The sequence below is a fragment of the Chiloscyllium plagiosum genome, unplaced genomic scaffold, assembly GCF_037043375.1.
Source record: "Chiloscyllium plagiosum isolate Xiang-an unplaced genomic scaffold, Cpla_swu_hap1 HiC_scaffold_33, whole genome shotgun sequence".
Classification (NCBI taxonomy): domain Eukaryota; kingdom Metazoa; phylum Chordata; class Chondrichthyes; order Orectolobiformes; family Hemiscylliidae; genus Chiloscyllium; species Chiloscyllium plagiosum.
Window position 1 is genome coordinate 26,567,599 of NW_028270171.1, and position 25,794 is coordinate 26,593,392.

At 54.6% G+C, this 25,794-nt stretch overlaps 1 protein-coding gene across 2 annotated transcripts in view; it reads right to left on the minus strand.

Annotated features, from left to right (window-relative positions):
* Positions 1–25,794, minus strand: part of f8a (coagulation factor VIII associated) — a 161,469-nt gene that overhangs the window by 700 nt on the left and 134,975 nt on the right. The window contains exons 2-11 of one of the 2 annotated variants that reach the window (XM_087978394.1): positions 23,559–23,605; positions 16,130–16,202; positions 13,860–14,019; positions 12,439–12,507; positions 10,263–10,383; positions 10,051–10,143; positions 8,111–8,175; positions 1,932–2,013; positions 1,231–1,277; positions 374–429 (exon numbers count right to left, since the gene is read on the minus strand). In XM_087978394.1, coding sequence (XP_087834520.1) covers positions 374–429; positions 1,231–1,277; positions 1,932–2,013; positions 8,111–8,175; positions 10,051–10,143; positions 10,263–10,383; positions 12,439–12,507; positions 13,860–14,019; positions 16,130–16,202; positions 23,559–23,605 — 813 coding nt within the window. The remainder of the gene's footprint in view (positions 1–373; positions 430–1,230; positions 1,278–1,931; positions 2,014–8,110; positions 8,176–10,050; positions 10,144–10,262; positions 10,384–12,438; positions 12,508–13,859; positions 14,020–16,129; positions 16,203–23,558; positions 23,606–25,794) is intronic. The other variant, XM_087978395.1, reaches the window with a different exon arrangement.

Below are 25,794 nucleotides of genomic sequence, written 5' to 3' on the forward strand. Positions count from 1 at the left end.
TTGAGCAAGATGACCCACTCTCACCCCCTCCCCCCCCGGCAAACCCCAAACGCCCTCCCCCTCTCATTCTGAGGCGATTTCTCTCGTGAGAGAAATGAGCAGCAGCTGCCCCCTGGAGTCTTGGAGGGGTTCACACTGAGAGATGGACCCAGCCCTGATTCCCCCCCCCCCCCGCTTTGAGCTGGGGCCCGGAGATCTCGGTGCCTGGGGAGTGTGAGGGGAAATCACTTGGTCACAGGCAGGATCACGGTCACAGATCCCTGAGATCCGCAGACAGTGCAGTGAGAGGGGGTGTGGGGAGGTAGAGGTGGAGGTGAAGGGAATCGGGATGGAGTTGTCCACTTTGTGGGCAGCAGTGAGCAGTGATCCTCACCAGAGCTCCACCTGCAGAACCTTTAAGGACTCGAGATCCTTCTCCTGACAGGCCATCTGTGAAAATAAAAGGAGGAGCTGGTCACGGAGTGTCGGAGAGCATCAGGTTCACTCACCGTCACCTTCCCCCTCCTCCCTCTGGCAGCAGCAGCTGACACCCAGAGCCAGAGCCAGAGCCAGAGCCAGACCCAGACAGAGACCCAGATCCACATCCACACCCACCACCCAGACCTAGGCCCACCACCTCACACACACACTATCCCCTCACCTCTCCCACAGCATCATCCCCTCCTCCATACACCGCCCCCTCTGTCTCCCCCACTCACCCCCACCCTTCGGCCTCTCCTATACACACTGCCCCCTCCCCATTCCCCACGCACACCCACTCCTCCCCCTCCCTCACACAACCACCCCTTCTGCCACAAACACTGACCCTTCCCCTCCCAGATCATACCCTCTCCCGATCGCCCACTCAGTCTCCAGCCAGGCCCCCCCCCATACTGTGTCTCGCCTCCTCTCAGCCCCAAGGAGTGAGAGGGCAGTGCGTGGGACATCCTGGCTGCACCAGGGGAAAGCTGCAACATGGGGGTGGTGGGGGCAGGGGGGTGGGGGGGAGACACCAGCTCCCTTGGTCAGCCGCACCGGGGCAAGTCTGCCATCGGGGGAATCCAGCGGGAACCCACAGTCAGAATCTGCTGCCGACACAGGGTCGGAGTCAGAGTCAGTGGATAGTAAATGGCTCCAGTTCACAATGACCCTCTAACCCACACTCCCACCCCCACCCCCACCCCCAGCCCCTCCACATGATCACTGCAGGCACAACCCCAGCTCGCAGCCCAGGAAACCCCGTTCACTCACCACAACTGACTGCAGCAGCAGGAAGACATTCTCCGGCAGGTAGTTCACTGCAAGACAGCAGGTTGTTAGTCACAGGCCCACACCTACCAGGGGACCCACACTCACCGGGCCCACACCTACCAGGGGACCCACACTCACCGGGGCCACGCTCACTGGACCCAAACTCACCGGGGGACCCACACTCACCGGGCCCACACCTACCGGGGGAACCCACACTGACCAGGGCCACGCTCACTGGACCCACACTCACCAGGGCCCTGACTCACCGGGGGACCCACCCTCACCGGGGGGCCCACACTCGCCGGGGGGGCCCACCATCGCCGGGGGGGCCCACCATCGCCGGGGGCCCCACACACACACGCCAGGCCTCACACACTCACCGGGGGGCCCACTCACACTGAGGGGGGGGAGACACTCACCGGAGGGCCCACTCACCAGAGCCTACCCTCAACAGGGGGGGGGGGGGGGGGGGAGACACTCACTGGGGGGCCCACACTCGCCGGGGGCCCCCCACACACACACGCCAGGCCCCACACAACACCGGGGGACCCACACACACACTGGGGGGGGGGGGTGAGACACTCACCGGGGGGCCCACACTCACTGGGGGGTGGGGGGGGACACTCACCATGGGGGGCACACACTCACCAGGGCCCACACCCATGGGGAGAGCCGTCAGAGGGGTTAGGCAGGATCGGTACCTTGGCTATGGCTGTCAAACGATTCCCAGTCATATTTCTCCAGGGTCTGAGCGTGCTCTGGCAGTAGTTTCTGTGGTGGGGGCTGTGCAGAAGGGACAGAGACTGAGTGAAACTGCCCAGAGCAATGCCTGACGGTGTCTGGGCAACAAACACTTTGTAACAAGGAGCAGGAGGAGGCCACTCAGCCCCTCAGGCCTGCTACACCACCAACAGGATCATGGCTGATTGGACTGTCATCCCCCTCCCCCACCTAGCCGTGGTGACCTTTCACCCCTGTCGCTTGACAAGAATTTATTATTTTTGCCTTAAAAAGATTAGAGGGCTTTGTTTCCACCTGCTTTTTATCCGGAGAGTTCCAAAGACACACTATCGTCTGACAGAAAAAAAATCTCCTCACCTCTGTCATAAACGGATGGCCTGTTGTATTTAAACAGAGGGCTCTTACAAGAGGAAACATTCACAAACAATCACAGAAACATAAGAACCAGGAGCAGGGGTAGGCCATTCGGCCCTTCGAGCCCGCTCTGCCATTCAATCTGACCCATGGCTGCTCATCCACCTCAGTTCCCTGTTCCCACTTTCTCCCCCATAGCCTTTAATCCCTTTAGCCCTCAGAACTATATCCAGCTCCTTCTCAAAAACATTCAATGTTTTGGCCTCAACCGGTTTCTGTGGTAGAGAATTCCACAGGCTCCCCACTCTCTGGGTGAAGAAATCTCTCCTCACCTCAGTCCTAAATGACCGCCATCTTACCCCTAGACAGTGAACCCTGATTCTGGACTCCCTGGTCATCAGGAACATCTTTCCAGTCTAGTCCTGTCAGAATTTACAGCTTTCTGAAATGCGTCCTCAGTGACATTATGGCAGAGCCCTAGGGAGTGTTGCTGAACAAAGAGACCTTGGAGTACAGGTTCATAGCTCCTTGAAAGTAGAGTCGCAGATCGATAGGATAGTGAAGAAGGCATTTGGTATGCTTTCCTTTATTGGTCAGGTATTGAGTGTAGGGGTTAGGAGATCACGTTGTGACTGTACAGGACATTGGTTAGGCCACTTTTGGACTACTGCTTTCAATTCCAGTCTCCTTGCTAGAGGAAAGATGTTGTGAAACTTGAAAGGGTTCAGAAAAGATTTACAAGGGTGTTGCCAGGGTTGGAGGGTTTCAGCTATAGGGAATTGCTGAATAGGCTGGGCCGGCTTTACCTGCAGCATCGGAGGCTGAGGGGTGACCTTATAGAAGTTTATGAAATCATGAGGGGCATAGATAGAGTAAATAGACAAGGTTCGTACTCATCAGGGTAGGAGGTGTCCAAAACTAGAGGACGTAGGTTTAAAGTGAGAGAGGAACCTCAGGGGCAACTTTTTCAGGCAGAGGGTGGTGCGTGTGGGGAATGAGCTGCCAGAGGATGTGGTGGAGGCTGGTACAATTACAGCATTTAAAAGGCATCTGGATGGGTAAATGAATAGGAAGGGTTTAGAGGGATATGGACCAAACAGTGATAAATGGGGCAAGATTGATTCAGGATATCTGGTCGGCGTGGACACGTTGGATGGAGAATTCTGTGCTGTACATCATCTATGGCCCTAATTGGTCCAGTCTCTCTTCATACGTCAGACCTGCCAACCCAGGAATCAGTCTGGTAAACATTTGTTGCACATTGCCAGCACATCCTGTGTCAGATAAGGGGACCAAAAGTGCACCCAATAATCCAGGTGTGGCCTCACCAAGACCCTGTACAATTGCGGAAAGAGCTCCCTGCTCCTGGACTCAAATCCTCCCTCTGTGAAGGCCAACACACCTTGTTCTTCATTGCCTGCTGCATCCACATGCTTACCTTCATAGGGAAGGACAAAGGGTCACTGGACTCCAACCGCTAACTCTGCTTTCTCTCCACAGAAGCTGTCAGACTTGCTGAGTTTCATCAGCAACTTCTGCTTTTGTTTTCAGATCTTCAGCGTCTGCAGCCCTGTGTTTTATTTGGTTGGGGAAGCAGCCCATGTGACATCAAGGCCTGGGGTGTGGGGGTTGGGGGAAAGGACATGGAAGAAGGTGTTCAGGCCCTAAAGTTATTGATCTCGTTATTGAGACCGGAAGGCCGGAGGGGCCCCGAGGTGCTGTCCTTCCAGCTTGCTTCACCGGAGCACTGCAGCAAGCCCAAGACAGAGACGTTGGCTGAGGAGCAGGGTGGGCTGTGGAAGGGGCAGGAAACAGGAAGCTCAGGGTTGTTCTTACAGAGGGGAGGACAGGATCTCACTCCGGCCGTGATCTCTCCTGTGTAAAGCTTTGACCCATCGCGTCTATACCAGTCACAATGAACTACTCTAACCCCATTTTCCAGCACTTGGCCCATCGCCTTGGCATCTGAAAGGTAAGGAGGGGTTCTGCCTCTAGCACCTTCACTGGCAATGAGTTTCTGATTCCACCGTTCTCTGGTGGAAAGGCTCCTTCCTACCTATGCTAGGTTCTTTCTCTTGAGATTCTTACACACTTGATGCAACTGCAATACTTCAGCCAAAGTTTATTAAGCAAATACAAGCTTTTGGAGGAACTCTTAACACTCTTTGCCATGCTTGCGGAGCTGGGTCAAGAGATCTCTCTGAACAAAGGAACAGTCCTTCCTTTATACAGGATTTTTACATCACTGTCAGTGATGGCTACAAGACAACCCACCAGCCGCTCCCTCACAGTCACATGCCACTCAAGACGCAATGCAGTGATCATCTCCAGAAACAATGTAATGTGAATCATCCCTTAACGGCAAGATCTGGTGTAAATCTTTTTTTTAAACTACTGGGTGTGGTCAGAATTCCAACTGCAATGTTCTTATTGATTCTGAATTGGAGATGATGACAATGTAATGCAAGACAGAGACATACCACCCTACCCCCCCCAATTTCTTGGAGGTCAGCAGAGCAAATTAACCCCTTAACATCTCACCTACCCCAATCTCGGCTCCTCACGAGTTCAAACATCTCTGTCATGCCCCCCCTTCATCATCTCCTCTACTCTGAGCACAACAATCCCAGTCTGTCCAATCTCTCTTCCTAACTCAAACTCCCCGGCACTGACAACATCCTGGTGAAGCTCGGCGTGGTTTTCTCACCCCTGGAGATCCCGTGGGATTATGCGGTGTGCCCTTCAGTTGTATAACCCTCGCTGACCTTTCAGAGCAGTGAGGTGGACATTTTAGGAGTCCGAGCCTTTGAGTTAAGGACAAAGTGAGGACTGTAGATGCTGGAGAGTCAGAGTCGAAAAGTGTGGCGCTGGAAAAGCACAGCAGGTCAGACAACATCCGAGCAGGAGAGTCAACGTTTCGGGCATAAGTCCTTCATCACACTCCTGTTTAGATTAGATTAGATTCCCTACAGTGTGGAAACAGGCCCCTCGGCCCAACAAGTCCACCCTGACCCTCCGAAGAGTAACCCACCCAGACCCATTTGCCTCTGACTAACGCACCTAACACTACGGGCAATTTAGCATGGCCAATTCACCTGACCTGCACATCTTTGGACTGTGGGAGGAAACCGGAGCACCCAAGGAAACCCACGCAGATACAGGGCGAATGTGCAAACTCCACACAGTCAGTCGCCTGAGGCTGGAATCGAACCCAGGTCCCTGGTGCTGTGAGGCTGCAGTGCTAACCACTGAGCCACCGTGCCACCCCTTTCAAATTTCACCATGGTAGGATTTGAACCCAGGTCCTCAGCACATTACCTAGATCAGCAATCTAGTGACAACACCAGCTCCTAATTGAAGGGCTTATACCTGAAATGTCGACTCTCCTGCTCTTCAGATGCTGTCTGACCTGCTGTGCTTTTCCAGGGTCACACTTTTCGCTGGAGGAATGGTTTAGTGAAGGCCCTTCATAGTGATCCCACCGCAGTTTACTACAAACCTGAGAGGGCAGTGCACTCCGAGATATTCAGAACTCTGAAAGCATCAGCGTCTCTCTCTCTGCGAGTGGAAAAGGCTAAACTTGAAGACTGAAAAGAAGGAGTTCCAAAAGAGAAATGACCAGGTCCAACTGATCAGCTGTTGAACCAGAAATCGACCATCACTCTACAGACAGTATCGTTATCATCATCATTAAAAGAAAAACTAAGCGGCTGTGGGAGACAGCTCTGCACTCCTGTAGTGTGAACTTTCGATCCACAGAATGTGTTTTTCTCTGTCTATATTTTACCGTCGATAAGATTTGTGTCAAGCTCTCAGTTTTTGTCTCATTTGAGGCTTCAAAGGGGTATAGCTTAAGTTATATGATGATAAACAAGTGAGGTTTTCTTTGCCACTTATTACACTGAAAGTTTGTTCACAATAAATAAAGTTATTTTTCTACCAGCAATGAAACCTGGTGTGCACAGCAGTCATACAAATCAGAGAGACGTACAGCACAGAAACAGACCCTTCAGTCCAACCCGTCCATGCCGACCAGCTATCCTAATCTAGTCCCATTTGCCAGCACTTGGCTCATATCCCTCTAAACCCTTCCTGTTCAGATACCCACCCAGATGCCTTTTAAATGCTGTCATTGTACCCCGTTAAAAATCACACAACACCAGGTTATTGTCCAACGGGTTTATTTGGAAGCGCTAGGTGCTGTGTGATTTTTAACTTGTACAGCCCACTCCAACACCGGCATCTCCAAATCATGCAATTGTACCAGCCTCTGCCACTTCCTCGGCAGCTCATTCCATACGCACACCACCCTCTACATGAACGAGTTGCCCCTTCGGTCCCTTTCAAATCTTTCCTCTCTCACCCTAAACCTATGCCCCTCTAGTCAGTCGGGCAAACTGATCATCTCAACGGTTTGATTGGGGAGCTGTATTTCTCAGGTTCCTTGTGAGTAGGGCTTGATGAGTAAACACAGTCTGCCCAGTTGAGTCCTGACAGTGTGTTGGAGACGGTACACTGATTTCGTAGATGGCATGAGAATTTTGGCCTGTGTGGGGACAGAGATTGAATTTCTTTTAGTGTAACTTCACCCACACTTTTATCCCCAAGGGGACCTAGGGATGGTGGTGGGGGGGGGGGGGGCAGGTATACCACAGAATACCATAGAACCCTAACAGCATGGAAACAGGCCAACTCTCCAAAGAGTATCCCACCCAGACCCCTTCCCCTATTACTCTATATTTGCCCCTGACTAATGTGCCTAACCTACACATTACTGAACACTATGGGCAATTTAGCATGGCCAATTCACCGAACCCACACAGCTCTGGACTGTGGGAGAAAACCAGAGGAGATTTACTAGGATGTTGCCCGGTATGGAGGAAAGGTCTTATGAGGAAAGGCTGAGGGACTTGAGGCTGTTCTCGTTAGAGAGAAGAAGGTCAAGAGGTGACTTAACTGAGACATACAAGATAATCAGAGGGTTATACAGGGCAGACAGTGAGAGTCTTTTTCCTCGGATGATGATGGCTAGCATGAGGGGACAGCTTTACATTGAGGGGTGACAGATATAGGGCAAAGGTCAGAGGTCGTTTCTTTACTCAGGAGAGGAGTAGGGGCGTGGAATGCACTGACTGCAACAGTAGTAGGCTCGCCAACTTTAAGGGCATTTAAATGGTCATTGGATATGGATGAAAATGGAATAGTGTAGGATAGACAGGCTTCGGATTGGTTCCACAGGTCAGTGCAACATCGAGGGCCGAAGGGCCTGTACTGTGCTGTAATGTTCTACAAACCGCAGCACCCGAAGGAAACCCATGCAGCCACTGAAAGAATGTGTAAACTCCACCGAGCCCGAGACGGGAATCGAACCTGGGTCCCTGGCGCTGTGAGGCAGCCGTGCTATTTACTGAGCCACCGAGCCGCAGTGGAAGGATTTTAACAGCTCATTGCACCCTGTGCCCAGGGTAACCTGTGAGGGTACCAACAACGACAACAACAACCAGGGAGTGATGGTCACTGGGAGGGATGGATATTGTCGCAGGAAAATACTCAGGAATGAAAAGGCTGGGGACGGGGAGGAACGGGTAACCAGGAAAGCTCCCACATTTTTGAGGGGGCCGGCACAATCCTCGGTCAATCCAGACGATGGGAAAGGGAATGGGATATGTTAACCTGGGCAAGACGCAGGAAGAGAGCTGTCAGCGTGGGAGACTGGAATGTGTCTGAGCAGGGAAGAGAGTCAGAGTGTGAGTGGGGGAGGGGACTGCAGGGCAAGGACCCTCACCTGGAGCAGCATCAGCAGGAGGACTCGGGAGACCTCACACCGAGCGATAACGTCCATAAACGCACCTTCGGGGAAAAGAAAAAAGCAAAACCGATCAAATCCTCTGTGATTTATCGGGGTGGGCCCCAAAAGCACAGAAACGAACTCGATCTCTGCAGGAGGGAAGAACACTCCTTCCTTCTCAGATGCCGGTAACGGAGGGGTAGCTGAACACAGCCAGGTTACAATGGCACAGCCCGAGGGCAGGAAGGTGGACGAGACTGATCTCTACACAACAGCTGTGGCATGAGGTATCCACACACAGGGCAGAGGTCAGAGAGAGGTACGCACAGACTTACACACACAAAAACAGGACCCTTTGATAAAAGGAGAACTTCCCTCTGTGTACACACCCTTATTTCTTTATTTGATTTCCAATAATGGCGACTGCCAATGTATAGACGTCACGCTGTAATACCATCTTCTACCAGCAGAGGTGTTGTACAATGAATTAACAATAAAGCTGCCCCGTGTTAAACGGAGAACTTAGATCAGGAAAAATACAGATGGAGATGGACAATCAACTTGTCCGAGTTGAGTTGTAAACCTCTCGAGATGATAAAGCTGATCTCAGTGACAGTGACCACTGATCTGTCATCGATTGTTGTAAAAACCCATCTGGTTCACTAACGTCCTTTTGGGGTGGAAATCTGCCGTCCTTCCCTGGTCTAGCCTACACTCCAGACCAATAGCAATGTGCTTGGCCCTTAACGGCCCTCTGAAATGGCTGAGCAAAACCTATCACTTCAGGGGCAATTAGGGACAAGCAACAATTTGGTGACTGTGCCAGCAACACCCACATCCTGTGAGAGGACGAAGAAAATAAAGGCGTGGCAGTTGGAGGAGGCCATTCAGCCCACTTCGCCATTCTGGATCATGGCAGCTCAGCTGTCTCTCCACCCCTTCTACCCCACTCTCCTGCCATATCCCTCAATGCCATTAAGTCTCTCAAAATCCACTGTTTATTCGCTGCCTATTCAACTCCCCTTTGAGAAGGCAGCAGGGAACCGCCACTGGGTGGCTCAGTGGTTAGCACCACTGCCTCACAGAGCCAGGGACACAAGTTCGATTCCAGCCTCAGGCAACTGCCTGTGTGGAGTTTGCACATTCTCCTCGTGTCTGCGTGGGTTTCCTCCTGGCGCTCCGATTCCATCCCCCTCCCCTCCAGAATCCAAAAATATGCAGATTAGGATGGATTGGCCATGCTAAATTGCCCCTAGTTTTGGAGGGATGTGCAGGTTGGGTGGGTTGGCCATGGGGAATGCTGGGATACAGGAATAGGGTAGCAGGGTGAGCCTGGATGCTCTTCACAAGGTCAGAGTAAGACCCGACGGGCTGAATGGCCTGCTTCCACACTGCAGGGATTCAATGATTTGGAAGACAGGGGGAGTGGTAATGCTCGGCCAATACGTGGGGCTGAAAGTCGATCCCATTGCTGTGGGTCTGGAGTCACGTGTAGCCAGATCGGTTAAGAAAGGCAGATTTCCTTTCTTAAAAGGACATTAGTGAACTGGATGGGGTTTTCTAGGAGAAAGTGAGGACAGCAGATGCTGGAGATCAGAGTTGAAGAGTGTGGTGCTGGGAAAGCGCAGCCGGTCAGGCAGCATCCGAGGAGCAGGAGAGTCGATGTTTCGGGCAGAGCTTATGTTTGAAACGTTGTTTCGCCTGCTCCTCGACGCTTGCCTGACCGGCTGCGCTTTTCCAGCACCACACCTTTCGACTCTGAATGGGGTTTACTGACAATCTCGAATATCTCATGGTCATTATAACTGAGACTAACCCTGCATGACAAGGTTGAATGTCTAACGTTGAACTGAAAAGGTCTCCAGAGTGCAGCAACGCCCCCCCCCCCCCCCCACTCATCAACCACCCCAGCCCGGAATTACCTCTCTCTCACTCACCTACAGGGGTACAGGTACCCAGCACCTGTAATCCTTTCTCCTGAGCCAGGAGCTGCATTTCTGTGAAAACAGCCAGAGCTCCATCATAATCGCCTGCAAGACATCCGAGAGAAGACTGCTGAAAGCACAGCCGTTCACACAAACCCGTGGCAGGATGGGAAGAGGGAGCCCGCAGGGACTGAGCTGCTGGAACCTCGGTACTCGGTACTCACGGGTAATTATTTTGCAGGTCGCCACTTTTCCGAGGGACAGGAGACACTCAATGGGAACCTGGGACTGCAGCTCAGCGGCCCGCTGAAAATGCACGGAGGCTTCGGCTGGCTTATTCATCTCCTTCGGAGGAAGAAAACAAGAAGTTAAAAAAAAAATTATACGCAACGTTCTGGTTGGTGAGGAACAGGCAGGGTATGTCCAGCTGCACTGTCAAAACCGGAGGGGAGCAGGGCTGAGGGAGCGCCGCACTGTGGGAGGGTCAGGGCTGAGGGAGCGACGCACTGTGGGAGGGTCAGGGCTGAGGGAGCGCCGCACTGTCGGAGGGTCAGGGCTGAGGGAGCACCGCACTGTCGGAGGGTCAGGGCTGAGGGAGTGTTGCACTGTCGGAGGGTCAGGGCTGAGGGAGTGCCGCACTGTCGGAGGGTCAGGGCTGAGGGAGCACCGCACTGTCGGAGGGTCAGGGCTGAGGGAGCGCCGCACTGTCGGAGGGTCAGGGCTGAGGGAGCGCCGCACTGTCGGAGGGTCAGGGCTGAGGGAGCGCCGCACTGTCGGAGGGTCAGTACTGAGGGAGTGCCGCACTGTCGGAGGGTCAGGGCTGAGGGAGTGCCGCACTGTCGGAGGGTCAGGGCTGAGGGAGCGCCGCACTGTCGGAGGGTCAGTGCTGAGGGAGTGCCGCACTGTCGGAGGGTCAGTGCTGAGGGAGTGGGCACTATCGGAGTGTCAGGGCTGAGGGAGCGTCGCACTGTCGGAGGGTCAGTGCTGAGGGTGTGCTGCACTGTCGGAGGGTCAGTGCTGAGGGAGTGCCACATTGTTGGAGGGTCAGGGCTGAGGGAGCGATGCACTGTCAGAGGGTCAGGGCTGAGGGAGCGGGCACTGTCGGAGGGTCAAGGCTGAGGGAGCACCGCACTGTTGGAGGATCTGGGCTGAGGTAGCACCGCACTGTCGGAGGGTCATGGCTGAGGGAGTGCTGCACTGTCGGAAGGTCGGGCTGAGGGAGCGCCGCACTGTCGGAGGATCAGGGCTGAGGGAGCACCGCACTGTCGGAGGGTCAGGGCTGAGGGAGTGCTGCACTGTCGGAAGGTCGGGCTGAGGGAGCGCCGCACTGTCGGAGGGTCAGGGCTGAGGGAGTGCCGCACTGTCGGAGGGTCTGGGCTGAGGTAGCGCTGCACTGTCGGAGGGTCTGGGCTGAGGTAGCGCTGCACTGTCGGAGGGTCAGTGCTGAGGGAGTGCCGCACTGTCGGAGGGTCACTGCTGAGGGAGTGGGCACTGTCGGAGTGTCAGGGCTGAGGGAGCGTCGCACTGATGGAGGGTCAGGGCTGAGGGAGCGCTGCACTATCGGAGGGTCAGTGCTGAGGGTGTGCTGCACTGTCGGAGGGTCAGTGCTGAGGGAGTGCCACATTGTTGGAGGGTCAGGGCTGAGGGAGCGCTGCACTATCGGAGGGTCAGTGCTGAGGGTGTGCTGCACTGTCGGAGGGTCAATGCTGAGGGAGTGCCGCACTGTCTGAGGGTCAGTGCTGAGGGAGCGCTGCACTATCGGAGGGTCAGTGCTGAGGGTGTGCTGCACTGTCGGAGGGTCAGTGCTGAGGGAGTGCCACATTGTTGGAGGGTCAGGGCTGAGGGAGCGATGCACTGTCAGAGGGTCAAGGCTGAGGGAGCGGGCACTATCGGAGGGTCAAGGCTGAGGGAGCACCGCACTGTTGGAGGATCTGGGCTGAGGTAGCACCGCACTGTCGGAGGGTCAGGGCTGAGGGAGCGCCGCACTGTCGGAGGGTCAGGGCTGAGGTAGCGCCGCACTGTCGGAGGGTCAGGGCTGAGGGAGCGGTGCACTGTCGGAGGGTCAGGGCTGAGGGAGCGCCGCACTGTCGGAAGGTCGGTGCTGAGGGAGTGCCGCACTGTCGGAGGGTCAGGGCTGAGGGAGTGCTGCACTGTCGGAGGGTCAATGCTGAGGGAGTGCCGCACTGTCGGAGGGTCAGGGCTGAGGGAGTGCTGCACTGTCGGAAGGTCAGGGCTGAGGGAGCGCCGCACTGTCGGAGGGTCAGGGCTGAGGGAGTGCTGCACTGTCGGAAGGTCGGGCTGAGGGAGCGCCGCACTGTCGGAGGGTCAGGGCTGAGGGAGTGCCGCACTGTCGGAGGGTCTGGTCGCCGGTCAATGCTGAGGGATGGATGCTGTCTTTACCTTCAGCGCATTTCCGAGCTCTAAGCACAGACTTGCTGCCATGACTGGCTGGTTCAACTCAATGTAGACCTGCAGGGAGAGAGTGGGACGGGAGATTACCCATGGTGCATTTCCCCGACCCCAGCAGCTCGGTGGTCAGACCTTTTCCGTTTATAAGCTGATTTGACAGCATTCCAACTTTTGGTGTCCCTGAATGCGGAGGTAATTTCCACTCTATCCCTTCTGTCTGAAGGCACTGATGTTGACTGGGAGTGTATTGACACCTGGAAACCGTCAGAGTGTGGGCGGGGGTGTGGGCGGGGGCAGGGGCGGGGGGGGAACCATGTGGAGCAGCAGCAGTGGGTCTGGGAGTGGGGTAACAAACCTTGACAGGATCCGTCCCTCATCAGTGGCATCGTGCTCTGTTCCACATTTACCTAAAGCCCAACCTATTCTGAGGGGGGGGGTCAGAAACAAACTGAAAATGCCTCTCGTTTGATTTAATCTTGATTTGATTTATTATTGTCACATGTACCGAGATACAGCACCAAGTATTGTTTTGAGTGCTAACCAGGCAAGTCAGGCCTTGCACAAGTACATTAGGGTATTCGAACAGAAGGCGGAACATAGTGTTACAGGTACAGGGAAGGTGCATCAACTCTAATATAGGAGAGATCCATTCACGAGTCTGCTAATGGCGCCGAAGAAGCTGTTCTTAAATCTATCGGTACGTGTCTTGTATCTTCTGCCCAATGGAAGAGAGTGGGAGAGAGTATAACTGGGGTGGGAGGGCTCTTTGACGATGTTGGTTGCTCTCTAAAGGCAGCAACAAGTCTAGATGGCATCAGTGGATGCAAGGCTGGTTTTCGTAAAGGACTGGGCTGCGTTCACAACTCTCTACAATTCCTTGGCATTGGCCTGAACACTGCAGTCGGTGGCTGCTTCTCGGACTGAGGCAGCGTCTCCCTTTTGACCTTTCTCTGGGTGACAGGGTGGTGTCTGGAGCGAGGGGTCGGGGGGTGAGGCTCGCCTGTGACCAGCCAGGGGGTGAGGAGGGGGGAGAGTGGGCGTTAGTCAGGGAAAGAACTCGCAGATTGAAACCTTCCCAACGTGGTTAACGCCATTAATCAGAGTCAGGCGCCATTCCCGGAGCTCTCGACTCACTTGACGTTAACCCCCCCGGGTCCCTGTCATGTGGACTCGGAGACCCCCATTTCAAAGGGGAGCCGGGACCGCTCCCTCTGGTTAATATTTATTGCTCAACCAATACCCCCACGACACAGGCCCTCTGCTGCGGTCACTTCGCCAAGACCTGCCTGTGGGATCTTGCTGTGCCCAGCTGACTGCCGTGAGGCCCCCAGGTTCTAACAGTGTGAACATTTAAAACAAAAAGGCACGCCACGGCTGCCGGGGGATGGGCCAGGCGCTGTCCAAATGCAGACCTTTATGGCAAAGCTGTAGCAGTTGGTGGAGGCCTGTAGGTGCTCCTCGAAGCCTGGGCACTGGAGTCTCTGTGTCTCCTTCTCTGCCTGCAGGAAGAGTCGGGCGGCATCAGTCAGAGCCAGGGCCTCCCCGGCCGCATTGAACAGTGTCTGCTCGCACCTGAGGACACGGGGCAGAGAGACGCCAACAGTCAGCACGGCCCTGCCATTCCTGCCCCCAACTCCCCCCTCCTGCTCCCACTTGGAGATCTCCCCAAGCCAAGCTGCAGAGACATGGCAGAGCTCAGCGCTGGTCTGGGGAGCATCCATTACCCGGACACCGCCCCCTCTCAGTGACCCTCGGGGGGGGAAGGAGGTGAAATCCTTTCGGTCAAGGGCAATCCACCCAGCCCACTGCGGGGGGGGGGACCAGTTAATGTCCAGGGAGACACAAAACCCTCCTTAGCTGGAGGGAGAGACCACCCCCAGGCAGTGTGTAGCAGGAAGGGAGTGGTCTGTACGGCCAAGCCCCTGACAGGCACCCACACAGGCCCAATCCAGAGAGACTGGCAGACCCACACTGTCTCCCCCCTCCCCCCTGCCCCCATACCCCCACTGTCTCTCCCCCTCCGTACTCCCACTGCCCCCCCCCCGTACCCCCACTGTCCCCCCCATACTCCCACTGTCCCCCCTCCGTACTCCCACTGCCCCCCCCCCGTACCCCCACTGTCCCCCCCTCTGTACCCCCACTGTCTCTCCTCCTCCGTACCCCAACTGTCTCTCCCCCTCCGTACACCCAGTGTCTCCCCCTCCCGCACCCCCACTGTGCCCCCCCGTACTCCCACTGTCTCCCCCCGTACGCCCACTGTCTCCACCCCGTACCCCCACTGTCCTCCCCCCCCCACTGTCTCCCCCCTGTACCCCGACTGTCTCTCTGCCCCCTGTACCCCCACTGTCTCCCCCCCGCAACCCTACTGTCTCGCCCCTCCGTACTCCCACTGTCTCACCCCCAGTATCCCCACTGTCTCACCCACCGTATCCCCACTGTCTCACCCACCGTATCCCCACTGTCGCCCCCCCCGTACCGCCACTGTCTCTCCCCCTCCGTACCCCCACTGTCTCCCCCCTACCCCCACTGTCTCTCCCCCCCCCCGTATTCCACTGTCTCCCCGCCCCGTACCCCCACTGTACCCCCCCTGTACCCCCACTGCCTCTCTCCCCCCTGTACCCCCACTGTCTCGCCTCCCCATACCCCGCACTGTCTCTCCCCCCGTACTCACTGTCTCCCCTTCCCCCGTACCCACGCTGTCTCCCCTCCCCGGTACCCACGCTGTCTCCCCTTCCCCCATACCCACGCTGTCTCTCCCCCCGTACCCACACTGTCTCCCCTCCCCCGTACCCAGGCTGTCCCCCATCCCCAGGTTGTCTCCTGTACCCACACTCTCTCTCCCCTTCCCGTACCCCCGACTCTCTCTCCCCTTCCCGTACCCCCCAACTGTCTCTCTCACCCCCGTCTCCCCCCCCCCCCACCGTACCTGCCCCGTCTCCCCCCCGGACCAGCCCCGTCTCCCCCCATACCCGCGCCGTCTCCCCGCGTACCCGCGCCGTCTCCCCTTCCCCCGTACCCACCCCGTCTCCCCCCCCCCCACGTACCCGCCCCGTCTCCCCCCCGTACCCGCCCCTTCTCCCCCCCGTACTGGCCCCGTCTCGCCCCCCCCACCCGCGTCCCCCCCGTACCCGCCCCGTCCCTGCCCCGTCTCCCCCCCCCCGTACCCGCCCCGTCTCCCCCCCCCCCGTACCCGCCCCGTCTCCCCCCCCCCCGCACCCGCCCCGTCTCCCCCCCCGTACCCGCCCCGTCTCCCCCCCCCCGTACCCGCCCCGTCTCCCCCCCCCCGTACCCGCCCCGTCTCCCCCCCCCCCGTACCCGCCCCGTCTCCCCCCCCCCGTACCCGCCCCGTCTCCCCCCCCCGTACCTGCCCCGTCTCCCCCCCCGTACCCGCGCCGTCTCCCTCCCATCTCCCCCCGTACCCAATCTGTCTCCTCCCCGTACACACACTCTCCCCTCCCCCGTACTCACACTCTCCCCTCCCCCGTACCCACACTCTCTCCTCCCCCGTACCCTTGCTGTCTCCCCCCTGCTATGCCCATAAGGCTCCCCTTCCCCATTGGCCCTGACACCGAAAGCCTCCTCTGCTCCAGGCTGTGCTGCCCAGATACCCCCCGCGCCCCTGGACCGTACCAGGTGAGGGTGGGGGATGGGCAGCTCTTCTCGATGTGAATTGACCCCTTACCGTGCGACGGCGAGCTTACAGAAGCCGGCATACTGCAGGCACTCCTCCTGCCTCAGCTCCTTGGCCAACTGCCCTGTAACACAAGACGGTCGATAAACCTCCCACAGAGAGCTGAGACTTTGGCTTCTCACTAATTTAAAAAAAAAAACACGTTCTTTCATGGGATGTGGGTGTTGCCTCGTCCCTAAGTGCCCTGAAAATGAGCAGCGTATGGAGTCATAGATTCATACAGCACAGAAACAGACCCTTCGGTCCAACTCATCCTGATATCCCAACCCAATCTAGTCCCACCTGCCAGCACCCAGCCCATATCCCTCCAAACCCTTCCTATTCATATACCCATCCAAATGCCTCTTAAATGTTGCAATTGTACCAGCCTCCACCAGATCCTCTGGCAGCTCAATCCATACACGCACCACCGTCTGCGTGAAAACGTTGCCTCATAGGTCTCTTTTATATCCTTCCTCTCTCACTTTAAACCTAATTTTGGATGACCCCACCCCCAGAGAAAAGACCTTGTCTATTTATCCTATCCATGCCCCCCATGATTTTATAAACCTCTACAAGGTCACCCCTCAGCCTCTGAAGCTCCAGGGAAAACAGTCCCAGCCTGTTCAGCCTCTCCCCATAGCTCAAATCCTCCAGACGTGGCAGCATCTTTATAAACCTTTCCTGAACCCTTTCAAGTTAAACAATATCCTTCCTATAGTAGGGAGACCATCCTGCTCACTGGGCGAGGGCCAGGGCTGGGTGGAGAGAAGTAACGTCCCATGTGACACTAAAATCCCCTCAGTGGATGTCCTTTAAAAGTGGCCTAACCAATGTCCTGTGAGCCACAACATGACATCCCAACTCATTTACTGAACGCACCGACCAACAAAGGCAAGCGTGGGCAATGCCTCCATCACCACCCCATCTACCTGCCACTCCACTTCCAAGGAACTATGCACCTACACCCCGAGGTCTCTTTGCTTGCTCAGCCAAGTCAGACCACATCAAAGAGTCAACCACATTGCTGTGGGTCTGGAGTCACATGCCAGCCAGACTGGGTAAGGTGGGCACATGTTTCTCCCCGTAGGACAAAGCGTGAACCCAAACTGGTGACTCCATCTTGTCCCTCGCTCCTGCAGCCTTCTATCTTGGACACTATCTTAGGACAACATATAGTCCCGGTTACAGCGACTTCATGTGTGCGGCTGTACAGGACATTGGTTAGGCCGCTGTCGGAATATTGCGTGCAATTCCGGTCTCCTTCCTATCGGAAAGATGTTGTGAAACTTGAAAGGGTTCAGAAAAGATTTACGAGGACGTTGCCAGGGTTGGAGGATCTGAGCTACAGGGAGAGGCTGAACAGGCTGGGGCTGTTTTCCCTGGAGCGTCGGAGGCTGAGGGGTGACCTTATAGAGGTTTACAAAATTATGAGGGGCATGGATAGGGTAAATAGGCAAAGTCTTTTCCCTGGGGTGGGGGAGTCCAGAACTAGAGGGCTTAGGTTCAGGGTGAGAGGGGAAAGATATAAAAGAGACCTAAGGGGCAACTGTTTCACGCAGAGGGTGGTACGTGTATGGAATGAGCTGCCAGAGGATCTGGTGGAGGCTGGTACAATTGCAACATTTAAGAGGCATTTGGATGGGTATATGAATAGGAAGGGTTTGGGCTGGGTGCTGGCAGGTGGGACTAGATTGGGTTGGGATATCTGGTGCATGGACGGGTTGGACCGAAGGGTCTGTTTCCGTGCTGTACATCGCTATGACTCAACGACTTGTTTTATAATCAGGATTTTTATGTCAATGAAAGGAGGGACTCAATGAGGAGGATGAACTGCCCATGATTAACAAAAGCAGAGTATCCAAATAAAAACTCAATATCCACAAGTCAGCGGAAACTAATGGTAGAGCAGAGGATTCAGAATTTTATTTTTAGGAACCAGCAGTGGACTATGTGTGAGAGAAAATAGGCAAGAAACATAAAAACAAACAGCAAGAGCTTCTGCAAGTGTTTAGAAAGTAAGAGAGTAGCTAAAGTAAATATGGGACCCTTGGTGGTTGCAACTGGGGGATTGATAACAAGTAACAGGGAAAGGCAGTTAATTGAAACCAAAAGTTCGATCAGGCTTCGCGGTGGAAATTATAAACATCCCAAAGATAACAGATAAACAAAATGCTCATGGGGAGGAAATGTCTTGCGACACTCTCTAGATCAAGGGACAGAAATATTTGACCAAACTAATTGGATTGAAGACTGTCAAGTCACGGGAACCTGATGGCTTATATCCACACTGACCGTCAGAAGAACATCTCACCCAGACTCGCCTCCCTACCCTATCCCTGTAACCCTGCATTTCCCATGGGTTTTAATGGAAGTTGCTGAGATAGTGGAGGCATTGGTCAAAATATTCCAAAACTCTCTGCATTCAAGATGGATTCCGGTGGGTTGGGAAACGGCTAATGTCATATCCTTGTTCAAGAAGGGGAGGGGAGACAGAAAGCAGGAGACTACAGGCCAGTTAACCTAACATCTGTTGTTGGGAGAATGCTGGAGTCCATTATTAATGAAGGAATAGCAGGCCATTTAGAAAGGTTTAACATAATCAAACAGAGTTAACTTGGTTTTGTGAAAAGGCAGTCATGCTTGGGCAAATTTGCTAGCTTTGAGGATACAGCAAGGTGGCTCAGTGGTTAGCGCTGCTGCCTCACAGTGCCAGCAACCCAGGTTCGATTCCAGCCTCGGGCAAGTGTCTGTGTGGAGTTTGCACATTCTCCCCGTGTCTGCGTGGGTTTCCTCCGGGTGCTCCGGTTTCCTCCCACAAGCCAAAGATGTGCAGGTTAGGGTGGATTGGCCATGCTAAATTGCTGGAAGTGTCCAGGGATGTGCAGACTAAAGCGGATTAGCCGTGGGGAATTACAGGGATAGGTGGATTTGGGTGGGATACTCTTCCGGGGGTCAGTGTGGATTCAATGGGGACAGTAAAGGGGAAATAAGTGAATGCTGTGTATTTGGATTTGCAGAAGGCATTCGATAAGATACAACACAAAAGGTTATTGCACAAGTTAGGAGGTCATGGTGGTTGTGAGTAACATACTATCGTGGAGTGAGGGTTGGCTAAAACATAGAAGGTAGAGAATCAAGACGAACGGGTCTTTCTCAAGTTGGAGAGATGTAATTAGTGGAGTGCCACCTGGATCAATCCGAAGACCTCAATCATTTACTCTCTGTGTTCGAGAATTGGGAGAGATGGCGGAATGTAATGTGCAATGTTTTCAGAAACTCAGGTCAGTCTCTGGAATAGCCACCAACAAGGGGGCAGCGAACAGGGAGCAGGGGAAGCATCCCAAGGCAGTTACAGAGTCATCCAGCACGGAAACAGACCCTTCGGCCCAACCAGTCCATGCCAAACATAATCCCAAACTAAACTAGTCCCACCTGCCTGCACTCAGCCCACATGCCTCCAAACATTTCCTCGTCATGTATTTATCCAAATGTCTTTTAAATGTTGTCACTGTAATTGAACCACCTCTACTTCTTGAAATTCATTCCACACACGAACCACTGTGCAAAAAAAAAAGTTGCCCCTGGTGTCCTGTTCAAATTGTTCTTCTCTCACCTTAAAGATATGCCCCTCGTCTTGAAACTGCCCACCTTAGGTAAGAGACACCTGCCAATCACCTTATCTATGCCCCACGTGATTTTATAAGCCTCAATTAAGGTCATCCCACAACCTCCGACACTTCAATGAAAAGTTTATCCAGTCTCTCCATATAACTCAAAGCCTCCATTCCCGGCAACAGCCTCGTAAATCTTTTCCGAACCCTCCATAATTTAATAATAACCTTCCCATAACAGGGCAATGAGAACTGCACACAGTGGGCAGCACAGTGGTTAGCACTGCTGCCTCACAGCGCCAGAGACCCGGGTTCAATTCCTGCCTCAGGCGACTGACTGTGTGGAGTTTGCACATTCTCCCCGTGTCTGCGTGGGTTTCCTCCGGGTGCTCCGGTTTCCTCCCACAGTCCAAAAATGTGCAGGTTAGGTGAATTGGCCATGCTAAATTGCCCGTAGTGTTAGGTAAAGGGGTAAATGTAGGGGAATGGGTCTGGGTGGGTTGCGCTTCGGCGGGGCGGTGTGGACTTGTTGGGCTGAAGGGCCTGTTTCCACACTGTAAGTAATCTAATCTAATCTAATCTATTCCAGAAGAGGCCTCACCAATATCATGTACATCCTCAACATGGCGTCCAAACTCCCATACTCAAAGGTCTGAGCAAGAGAGGCAAATGCCTTCTTCACCACCCTATGTAACGGAAACTTCAAAGAATTATGAACTTGAATCCCTAGGTATCTCTGTTCGACAACACATCCAAGGCTCTACTTTTAACTGTCTAGGTCCTGCCCTTGTTCATTCTACCAAAACGCAATATCTCGCATTTATCCAAATTACACTCCATCTGCCAACCCTCAGCCCGAGGCGAGGGAGGAACTGTGGGATCTCCAAGCGGAAGCCTCCCTGCGCTGGCTCTGGACCAGGTTCGTCCACCGAATTGTGCCGGCCAGTTCAAGATCATGAGGACTTCAGCAGCAGAGTAGAGGCAAGAATTTTCAAAAAACGGAATTAGATTAATAGCTGAGGGGTAAGAATTTCTGCAGAAGGAGTCCATTCGGCCCACTGTGACACTGTTGGCTCTTTGAACGAGCTCTGCAGCTTGCCCAAACAGTTCAATGGGCTGAACATCCGGCTCAGTGATTAGCACTGCTGCCTCACAGCACCAGGGTCCCAGGTTCAATTCCAGCCTCGGGCAAAGTGTCTGTGTGGAGTCTGCACATTCTCCCTGTGTCTGTGTGGGTTTCCTCCGGGTGCTCGGGTTTCCTCCCACTGTCCAAAGATGTGTCGGTCAGGGTGAATTGGCCGTGCTAAATAGTCCATACTGTTAGGTGCGTTAGTCAGAGGGGGGGTGGGTTACTCTTTGGAGGGTCGGTGTGGACTTGTTGGGCCAAATGGCCTGTTTCCACACTGTAGAGAATCGAATCTAATCTTTTCTGTTCTAAATTGCTTTCATTTTCCTCATGGCAAGTCTGTAATACCAGTAGCAACCAATAGGTGGAAGGATTCTCCTTAAACAAGGACTGGCTGTTAAATCCAAGGTATCCAGAGCTCCACTTTCCAAAAACAAAATGGTCAAACTCTGGTTAGAGGCTCTGTTCCTGATAAAGGGCTTTTGCCCGAAACGTCGATTTTCCTGCTCCGCGGATGCTGCCTGACTTGTTGTGATTTTCCAGCACCGCTCTAATCTAGACTCTGGTTAGAGGTTGCCCAGTTAGGACAGAGATGGGGGAGGAAATTTGTTTTTCTCTCAGAAGTTTGTGAATCTGCAGAGCTCTTTAACACAGAGGGCTCTTGAGACTGGATTATTAAGTATATTCAAGGCGGAGAGAGACAAATCTTTAATCAGTAAAGGAATCGAGGGTTATGGGGAAAAGGCAGGAAAGTGCAAGTGAGGATGATCAGATCAGCTATGATCTCACTGAGTGGTAGTGCAGACTTGATGGGCCAAATGGCCCACTTCTAGGGCAGGATAGTGGCTCAGTGGTTAGCACTGCTGCCTCACAGCGCCAGGGACCCAGGTTCAATTCCAGCCTCGGGCGACTGTCTGTGTGGAGTTTGCACACTCTCCCTGTGTCTGCGTGGGTTTCCTCCCACAGTCCAAAGATGTGCAGGTCAGGTGAACTGGCCATGCTAAATTGCCTGTAGTGTTAGGTGCTTTAGTCACGGGTAAATAAGGGGAATGGGTCTGGGCGGGTTACTCTTTGGAGGGTTGGTGTGGATTTGTTGGGCCGAAGGGCCTGTTTCCACATTGTAGAAGATCTAATCTAATCTTCTGCCTCTATGTCTGATGGGTTTCAGCAAACAGTAAGAAACTATCAAATTAAGAATCCCACTATCACTAAACTATCCGAAATGGAGCTGTCCCCAAAATTATGTATGCGAGGAAAATGTAAAAGGGTGTTAGATTGCTCATGCTATCAGTGCAAATATTATCAACATTTTTGCAAATAATCTCGCATGTTAAAGGATTTAATTGTTCAAAAATGAAATCGAGTTCTGAGTCATAGAGATGTACAGCACAGAAACAGAGCCTTCAGGCCAACCCGTCCATGCCGACCAGATATCCTAAACTAATCTAGTCCCATTTGCCAGCACTTGGCCCATATCCCTCTATTCATATACCCATCCAGAAGCCTTTTAAATGTTTTAATTGTATCTGCCTCCACCACTTCATCTGGCAGCTCATTCCATAGATAAACATGTGAAAACATTACCCCTCAGGTCCCTTTTAAATCTTTCCCCTCTCACCCTAAACCTATGCTCTCTATTTTTAAACTCCCTTACCCTGAGGAAAAGACCTTGGCTACTCACTCTATCCATATTCCTCTTGATTTTAGAAACCTCTATAAGGTCACCCCTCAGCCTCTGACGCTCCAGGGAAAACAGCCCCAGCCTGTTCAGCCTCTCCCTGTAGCTCAAATCCTCCAAGCCTGGCAACGTCCTTGTAAATCTTTTCTGAATCCTTTCAAGTTTAACAACATCTTTCCTATAACAGGGAGACCAGAATTGAACAGTGACCTAACCAATAACATGACATAACATGACATCAAATTAATTTAATTTCAGCCATAACATGACATCCTGACTCATACGCTGACCAATAAGGCAAGCATACCAAACGCTGCCTTCACTATCTTATCTATCTGTGGCTCTACTTTCATGACCCTGCACTCTAAGGCCTCTTTGATCAGCAACACTCTCCGGGATTTTATCATTAAGTGTAAAAGTTCTGCTCTGATTTGCTTTTCCAAAATGCATCACCTCACATTTATCTAAATTAAACTCCATCAGCCCATTGGCCCATCTGATCAAGATCCCATTGTACTCGGAGGTAACCTTCTTCGCTGTCCACTACACCTCCAATTTTGGTGTCATCTGCAAACTTATGAACCATACCCGCTATGTTCACATCCAAACCATTTATATAAATGACGAAAAGCAGTGGACCCAGCACTGGTCCTTGCAGCACACTGCTGGTGACAGGCCTCCAGTCTGAAAAGCAACCCTCCACAACTATTTCCTACCTTCAAGCCATCCCTTCACCAACACAGGAGACTTCAACATGAAGCACTCGAGTGAAGGTTTGCCCCATGAGCTTACATGTTTAACTGTTGGCGATTATACTTCGTAATTCACTTCCTCTCCCAATGTCTCACTTGATGCCCACTCTTCTGGAGTGAGTGCCAACTGCCACAAGTGAGATTTCCCTCAGGATCTGACTTGTTCCCGAAGCCAAGGCCGCAGTTTCCAAGCTTGCAGCAATCCCGCGGCAGGAAAGAAATTCTGACTCAATCGTCCTCCATCCGCTCCCCATGATCCCCGGCCACTTACCAAACTGCTCACTCGCTTCTGCCACATTGGGTTTTCGGAGAAACCGCCTACAACAAAAAAGTCAGGAAAAGGTCAGGAAAAGGTTTCTGTCACAGCAAGTGACTAGAGCAGCATGTGGATCACTAACGGCCAGTCTGCAGTCCCTGTACCCAACTCAGAAAGCACATGGAACACTGGTGTTTATTGCAAAGGGAATGGGGAAAGTTAAAGTTAGATAAGGGAGTTGCCAAAGAATCAGAAACATTTCGCCCCTACACCTGAACCCCAAATCAGCTTAGTCCAATCTTTAATCTCTCTTCCACTCAGACCCACATCATCACCCACTCCCGCATCACCCCCCTCCCCCATCATCAGCCTCCGCCCCCACCCCCTCCTGCATCATCACCGCCCTCCCCCCACCCTCACCCCCTCCCCCATCATCACCCCCCCACCCTCACCCCCCTCCCCATCCTCACCCCCTCCCACACCCTCAACCCCTCCCCCATCATCACCCCCCCACCCTCACCCCCCTCCCCATCCTCACCCCCTCCCCCATCAACACCCCCCTCCCCCCTCATCACCCCCCTCCCCCATCATCAAACCCCCATCCTCACCCCATTCTCACCCCCTCCCGCATTATCACCCACCCTCACCCCCTCCCGCATCATCACCCCCTCTCGCATCATCACCCCCCTCCCCCCACCCTCACCCCCTCCCGCATCAACACCCCCCTCCCCCCGTCAACAACCCCCTCTCCCCAATCAACACCCCCCCTCCCCCCCGTCAACAACCCCCTCTCCCCAATCAACACGCCCCCTCCCCCCCCGTCAACACCCCCTCTCCCCCCGTCAACACCCCCTCTCTCCCCGTCAACACCCCCTCTCTCCCCGTCAACAACCCCCCTCTCTCCCCGTCAACACCCCCCTCTCTCCCCGTCAACAACCCCCTCTCCCCCAATCAACACCCCCTCTCTCCCCGTCAACACCCCCCCCCCATCAACACCCCCTCTCTCCCCATCAACACCCCCTCTCTCCCCATCAACACCCCCTCTCTCCCCATCAACACCCCCCTCCCCACCATCAACACCCCCCTCCCCCCCATCAACACCCCCCCTCCCCCCATCAACACCCTCTCTCTCCCCATCAACACCCCCTCTCTCCCCATCAACACCCCCCTCCCCCCCATCAACACCCCCCCTCCCCCCATCAACACCCCCCCTCTCCCCATCAACACCCCCTCTCTCCCCATCAACACCGCCTCTCTCCCCATCAACACACCCTCCTCTCCCCATCAACACCCCCTCTCTCACCCATCAACACCCCCCTCCCCCCCATCAACACCTCCCACCCCCCCCATCAACACCCCCCTCTCCCCCGTCAACACCCCCCTCTCCCCCATCAACACCCCCTCTCTCCCCGTCAACGCCCCCTCTCCCCCCGTCAACACCCCCCTCTCCCCCCGTCAACACCCCCCTCTCCCCCCGTCAACACCCCCCTCTCCCCCCGTCAACACCCCCCTCTCCCCCCATCAACACCCCCCTCTCCCCCCATCAACAACCCCCTCTCCCCAATCAACACCCCCCCTCCCCACCGTCAACACCCCCTCTCCCCCCGTCAACACCCCCCTCTCCCACATCAACGCCCCCTCTCTCCCCGTCAACACCCCACTCTCCCCCCGTCAACACCCCCCACTCCCCCCATCAACACCCCCCTCTCCCCCCGTCAACACCCCCCTCTCCCCCCGTCAACACCCCCCTCTCCCCCCATCAACACCCCCCTCTCCCCCCATCAACACCCCCCCTCCCCACCGTCAACACCCCCTCTCCCCCCGTCAACACCCCCCTCTCCCCCATCAACGCCCCCTCTCTCCCCGTCAACACCCCCCTCTCTCCCCGGCATCACCCCCCCCCCCATCAACACCCCCTCTCTCCCCATCAACACCCCCTCTCTCCCCATCAACACCCCCTCTCTCCCCATCAACACCCCCTCCTCTCCCCATCAACACACCCTCCTCTCCCCATCAACACACCCTTCTCTCCCCATCAACACACCCTCCTCTCCCCATCAACACACCCTCCTCTCCCCATCAACACCCCAATCCCCCCCATCAACACCCCCCTCCCCCCCCATCAACACCCCCCTCTCCCCCCCATCAACACCCCCCTATCCCCATCAACACCCCTTCCCCATCAACCCCCCCTCTCCCCATCAAACCCCCGACCCCCATCAACCCCCTCCTCCCCATCAACACCCCCCCC